General features: G+C 50.1%; 1 protein-coding gene across 1 annotated transcript; it reads right to left on the bottom strand.

Annotated features, from left to right (window-relative positions):
* Positions 1-250: 250 nt before the first annotated feature.
* On the bottom strand, positions 251-6,111 carry PARS2 (prolyl-tRNA synthetase 2, mitochondrial). Its single transcript, XM_027537143.1, has 2 exons — positions 6,014-6,111; positions 251-5,027 (listed from the first exon to the last, which is right to left on the bottom strand). The coding sequence occupies exon 2, from the start codon at positions 4,996-4,998 to the stop codon at positions 3,571-3,573; it is 1,428 nt and encodes a 475-aa protein (XP_027392944.1). The 5' UTR covers positions 4,999-5,027; positions 6,014-6,111; the 3' UTR covers positions 251-3,570.
* Positions 6,112-6,539: the final 428 nt, after the last annotated feature.

Here is a 6,539-nt window from a genome sequence, read left to right as displayed (position 1 = left end):
TCTGGGTCACTATGATCTTATTATTTTAAGTGAAATCGATCTTTTCCCAAAAGTTTGCAATAACATCATAAAAATACGTTTTTCTCCAATTTCCACATTATAGAAAACTTAAAAAAATTCTTTTCCTAATTCTAAAAGTCATGTGTGCCCTTAGATGCAAACAAATTCTAAAAAGCATCCTGGCCCCTAGGCGTAGAAATGGACAGGGGTGTGAAGAGGCCTGGCGGTCAAGTAGTTAAGGAAATGACAATTTCAAGATTTCCACAAAGCTCCTTTATTGATAGCCCAGCAGGTGTTTCTTCCATTAAAACACTGAATATTAATGGAGCCCTTGATTTACATTCTAAGCTTGATTTACATGATGGTTTTGTTATGCACCAGCCTTTGTCCCCAAGTATTAATTCTGTTAAGTATTTCCCAGCCAGTTGCTTCTCCATCTCCCCAAGGAATGAGCAATGCAAATACAGCCTGTACCCCTTATTTTGCCAGTAACCCCATTTCATCAATTTATGGCAAGAAGTAATGTTGGCAAGTTCAGAAAGGAGAGGAATGTACACGGTTTGAATATTTCCGTCTTTCCTCTAGGGAGATGGAACCATTCTGCAGATGTTACTTAATTCTTGTTTGTGCCACTCCCCAGGAAAGTTGTGAAGCAACGTAACAAAAAAACAAAACCCAGGTCTCAGTGTGAACAGCAGAACCTGAGCTCCCAATGGATTATTTCCTAAGTCATCCTATGCAAGGCATCGTGGTTCCAGAGAGCACACTAGGGGTTAAGCTTTTCATATAAGTCAGCTCAGACAACCCAAGGTGTGGGTGCCATTATGAAAGCATCTCACAGATGAAGAAACTGAGATGCACAAAAGACAAGTTGTTCGTCTATGATCATATACCTGCTAAGTGGAAAACTGATTCTCTATTCAAGGTCCTAATCTTTCCACCAAATTATACTGCCCCTGGCTACTGCAAGAAATACTAAGTCATCAAGACACCTGGGTTTCAGTTCAGCTGGATGTTAAGCAAATCACTGTGCTCCTTGTATGTGTCTTCCTTGGAAAATGGGTATCTCTTTCAAACCTAAAGGCTCCTGTAGCTCAAAGGCTGACTCAACCAGTCGTCACTCCTGGCAACAAGATTGACCTGAGGTAGCCTAATTCAGGAGATGCGGCACCTGGTCTGCAATCAGGCAGTTTTGCCAGTCAGATGGGTTGCAGCAGGTTAATTCCCACTGCAGGCTTGTCTCCCATCTGTGAAGTGAGGGCTGGACAAGCAGGCCGCAAGCTCTCCTGTTCTACAGTTCCATGATTCTACCTTACCCTCAAATCATTCCATATCATACACATTTATGACAGTTTTAAATTAATTAGTTCTCTATTCCCTGAAGCTGGTTTTTAGAAGTGCTTATTCTTACATTAGGCTAGCCTTCCATAAAGTATGCTTATGAAGCACAAATTTAAATTTAAAAAAATATTTAAAGTGCTCATTTGTACGTAATTCTAATTTCTCTACTTCAGGCTAAGTTGATCAGACATACATAATCCATTTTACTTACTGGAATCATCTTGCCCAGGCAGAGGCCACGCAATATAGTGAGACAGGCACAGATTTTGGTCAGTACCCAGATTCTAGCTCTGATACATAATAGCTGTGCATTCTTAAATTGCTTAAATGGAGCTTCCAGTTTCATCTGTAAAATGAGGATTTCACAGCACTTACCTTGCACAGTTTTAAGATCTGAACATGGTATATATAAGTGCTGAAAGCAGAGAGCTCATGTCAACCTGATAATGCACAACTGAGATGACTCAAACGTTCATCCCTGCAATGTGGGCTCAGAGGACACTCCACAAAGTTGGCAAATTAGAATTATCTGGGGAATTTTAAAACTGCTGACGCCCAGGCCATACCCCAGAACAGAACCTCGGGGTGGGACCCAGGGGATTCCACTGTGCACCCAAGAGTAAGATCCTTGTCTTACAACCCAGCCTCTCTAGGTTTGCTCTCTGAATCCCGTCTCCTGGCCTGAATGCTGGCCCAGAGCCCAGCGGTAGCCTGGGAGTCATTAGGGCCTGGCGTCTACATTCATTAGGAACCCTGATGGTGTGTGCTGAGGGTGAGGTTACTCTGGCAGAATCAGCGGTCACAAGCTGCTGGGAAGCTGTTTGGCAGGCAGAACAACAGGCCAAGACAACACTTCAGTGCACTAGGAGTCAGCCTAGGACCCAGGCTCAGGGAGCTGACCGTCAATGACAAGAGGCTGGCAGCCAAACAGTGAGCTGTGTGCGCCCAGTGAGAAGGGTGTCGGTGCTAGTAGGAGAGCACAGGGGATGCCAAAGACAGAAACCATTGCCAGGAGCTGCCGAGCATGTTTCAGGAGGTGATGGCTTTGAGCTTAGCCCTGAAAGATTCTCCTTAGGTATGGACAAGCCGTGACACCAGGGGCCGAGGATGGAGAAGCTGATCCTGCTCCTGGGGGAAGGAGCAATGAAAACTCAAGCTTGCTGCCAGTTCTCCCTAGCACTCAGGCAGTGACCTTCTACTAATAATTCACCTTCATCATGCATGGCTCTAGGATCCAACTCTGCAGCCAGGACGAAGTCACTGTAGCACTGGAAGCCTGCAGACACTTGACGGAAGAAATGGTATAACACGCATTTTCCAGTCACCCAATTTTTTCTTTTTCCAGTGGAGAAGTAGAAAAAGGAGAGTTTCCAGGCAAGAAGCTGCTGCACTGTTAACTTGGCAGGTGTTACCACTGTTTCCAAACCTCACCCCAACAGTCTGACTTTATTCAATCAATATAACATGATCTCAGTGCCAGACCAACTCAAGAGGGAGAGCCACGTCTCTGGACATGGTTTGGGGGCCATTAGCTAATTGTTTTAACTTTCTGGGTAGGTTAAACGATGGAGGATGAGAGGAACCAGATCTGCCTGTCATAAACCTCTTGAGGAACCAGCCAGTCAGCTGTGAGGACTTTACAGATCTAGTTCCATTTTCTCATGTCACAGATGGGGAAACTTGAAGGCCCCAGCAGGGGAGGGGTCATGTCCAAGTCACTGGTGACTCAGTGGCAGCCAGGTGTCCTGATTCTTGTCCCCAGACCCTCAGCCCACTTCTCAAAGGAGGACTGGCCGGCTGCCTCTCTGGACTGAATGCAGCAAGAGGCCCAAGGTCAGACTGCTGCAGCTGGGAGGGCGTCGGCCATCAGGAGGCCCCCCCAACCTACATGTGGTGTAGGAAACTGCTGAGAGAAGGGAAGTGACTCTCCTGAGGGCCAAGATGACAACTTGGCTCCTTCTAGCCACTACCTCCAAACAGAAGCTTCCACAGTGGAATATGAAAGATAGGGTATGTGGCGGCACGGCCAGCCCAGACAAAGGGATCAAGGTAACAACTTTAAATACAGTAGTCCGAACAAATGACTACAACTCGCTTTCCTAACATGGTCTGACCTTCCACAAGCTGCTCTGTTTCTGGGGATACCAGCTCCGGAGAGCAGTATAGGAAAGGCAGCATTTCAGTGAACACCAAGGCTGTGAGATGCAGTGGGAGGGGTCCAGGGGGTGGTTAGACAACCTGCACTTGGCTCAGTAATTCCAGGACTCCTTCTCTGGTGAGGAAGACCACCTCTCCGGTATTCTGGCACCAAACCTCAAAATGTGCAGGGTCGTCCAGGGCCCTCTTGGCTGCAATGATCACAAAGGGGTAGCCCAACTTGTTGGCGTCTTTCAGTCTGTTTCCAATGGTCAGATGGGTCCTGTCATCCAGCAGCACCTCCCCTTGGAGCTGTGGCACCGCCTCTGTGATGTGGTTGTAAAGATGCCCTGCGAGCTCTGCAGCCGCCTCCTCCTTACTGCCCTTCTTGGGGGGGATGAGGCAGACTTGGTAAGGGGCCAGGAGGCCAGGCCAGCGGACGCAGTCTTCTGTAGAGAGAACTTCAATGGCAGCGGCCAAGATCCGCGTCACGCCCAAGCCATAACACCCCATTTCAGCCAGGGACGGCTTGCCATGGACATTGATGAACTGGGCATTGAAAATAGAGGAGTACTTGGTGCCCAGGTAAAACGTGTGCCCTACCTCAATGCCTTTGGTTTCGGTCAGTGGCCCCTGGCAAGCGGGGCAGTTTGTCCGTGACGAGTCCAGAGTCTCCATGTTGGCAGAGAAGTGGCAGCTGGGACAGACTACAAGTCGGTCCTCTCCGACGTCCACCGGCAGCTGGAACTCGTGGGACACCATGCCCCCGATGCTCCCCACGTCGGCCTGGACCTTGATGCATCGCAGCCCCAGCCTGTTGAACAGACTGCTGTAGGCATCACACACCAGGCTGTAGGTCAGCTGGGCGGCCTCAGGGGAGGAGTCGAAGGTGTACATGTCCTTCATGTAAAACTCTCGGCCACGGAGAAGACCAAAGCGGGGTCTGGGCTCATCCCGAAACTTCCTCGTCACCTGGTACAGCAGGAATGGGAGCTGCTTGTAGGACAGTGTCTTCTGGGAGGCGACCAGGGCTGTAATGGCTTCCTCATGGGTTGGTCCTAAGCAGTATTCCTTGCCGTGTCTGTCTCTAAGTCTCAGCAGCTCCCTGCCCATTGAGTCCCACCGCTTGGTGGCTCGCCAGAGCTCTGCTGGGCTGAGGCTGGGCATGTTGACCTTCTGTCCCCCGATGGTCTGCATCTCCTGATCTATCACTCGCACCAGCTTCTCCATGGCGCGGACAGTGTAAGGCAGGAGGTGGTAACATCCGGGGCTTGCCGGGTGGATGAGGCCCATCTGCAGCATCAGCCGCTGGCTCTTACAGGTCAGGTCGCCAGATCTGCCCTCGAGAGAGAGCACCTGGTCTTCCCGAAGTTTCTGGGGCTGGAACATGCGGGACAGCATCAAGCGCTTCCCTCTCCCGGGGGCACAGTGGTGAAACCTCTGAGGAGCATACTGTGAGAGCTGATGGCTGCAGGTGGCCAGGGCGGGCAGTGCTCTGCATCTTGTCAGCAGCCCTTCCATGACACCCTGGCACAGGGAGGCACTTGTGCCTGAAGAAAAACGAGTTGAGTAGAAATACGTGTTAACTGTGATCTGACACCCTGCAGCAGTCAGCACAGATCGGCCTCCAATAAAACTTCTATGACAGCCACCAATTTTGCAGATGCAAAAGGATATAAACTCTTTCAAGGTTCTTGATTTATACTGCCAAACTTGGTGAGTACCCCTAATCATCAGCACATCCCACGGAACAAAAGCTCTCCGGCAGTATGCTGAGAACAGGTTACTAATTCCCCTCAGCTCTGGGAAGCTCAAATCCCCCAGGTGCTTTCCTCCAACTTTCAGCAGCCTCAGTCCTTCAGCTGGTCCCCTTCAACTTCCAGGAGCTTCAACAACTTCCCCTGGGCACTGTACAAATATTATCATTTCCTTTATGGCCCATGACCTGAAGACAGTTGGGAGGCATGGCCACAGAGCCCTAGTGTGCCTGCGAGGAAAAATGGAGGCCCTGGAGGCAGGACACATGTGGCTCACACATGGAGCCATCACTTAAAGTCCCACCTCAGGCCCGCGGCTCAAGCCAGAAACTCCTTCACCCTTGTCTCCTCCTCAAGCAAATGAGTCTGTCTCCAAGACTTCTCTCAAGTCGACCCCTCACATTACAGTGGCCCAGTAGTTGTGAAATTTCAGCAAGCGTCAGGTCACCTGGAAAGCTTGTGGGGCCTCATCGCCAGAAATTCTAAGTCAGTAGGTCTGAGGTGTGGGCAGAGAACTTGTATTTCTCACAAGTTACGGGTCACAAAGACCCGAGGCACACACAAGGAAGTCCTGCCATTTCACAATGGAGGAAACAAGACTAAGAAACAAAAATTATTCAAGAGTTTATGTGATTGTGGCCCCGCCCCAATCTAGGGACGGGATGCAAGTGGAAAAACTGACACCAGAGTCCTCGGTCTCCGCGCCCAGAACCGAGCCCGCTCTTCTTCCGCAGTGTCCCGCCCGTCCCTCAGCCCTCACTGTTACCCCATTCACCAACCGTAGTCCCATGGAACGTTGCCCACGAAGACACCGCCACACAAACCACCGCGCCTGCGCCAGAGGCGTGCCAGCACAAGCCCGCCCCTTACCCTTCCCACCAATCACAAAGCCGCGCTCTCGGGGCCTGGTCCCACCCCACTCTAGACTCCAGCGAAAGGTATGCCGGAAACTTAGCCAAGGAGAGAGAACGCGCTCGTTGATTGGCCTAGGCCGCAATAAGTAAATCACCGTCCGGGAAGTGCCCTCTAGGATTGAGGGAGGTGTAACTCTATGATCAACGCCGAGCCGGGTAGGTTTTGGAGTCTGGTGTTCGCGCGCTAGATCCCAGGGCCCGCCTCTGTGTTGGAATGAGAGAACCGAACTGCTGGGGAGTGTGTAACCATAACAATGGGCAATGCGGCTTCGAATCTGTCCTAAGATTTTACAGGCTTTCAATTTAAAATGTTAAATAATTGAAATAAGGCATTCTATTTAGTCTTAACGACACTAAGTCAAACTTCCACGAAATATTTTTGAGCAGCTAC

Source organism: Bos indicus x Bos taurus, chromosome 3, assembly GCF_003369695.1.
Source record: "Bos indicus x Bos taurus breed Angus x Brahman F1 hybrid chromosome 3, Bos_hybrid_MaternalHap_v2.0, whole genome shotgun sequence".
NCBI lineage: Eukaryota > Metazoa > Chordata > Mammalia > Artiodactyla > Bovidae > Bos > Bos indicus x Bos taurus.
Note: the sequence above shows the minus strand (reverse complement) of the source record. Positions and strands in the feature narration are given on the sequence as shown.

Coding starts and splice junctions, on each gene's coding strand:
- PARS2 (XM_027537143.1), bottom strand. CDS start 4,998: ATGGAAGGGCTGCTGACAAGATGCAGAGCACTGCCCGCCCTGGCCACC.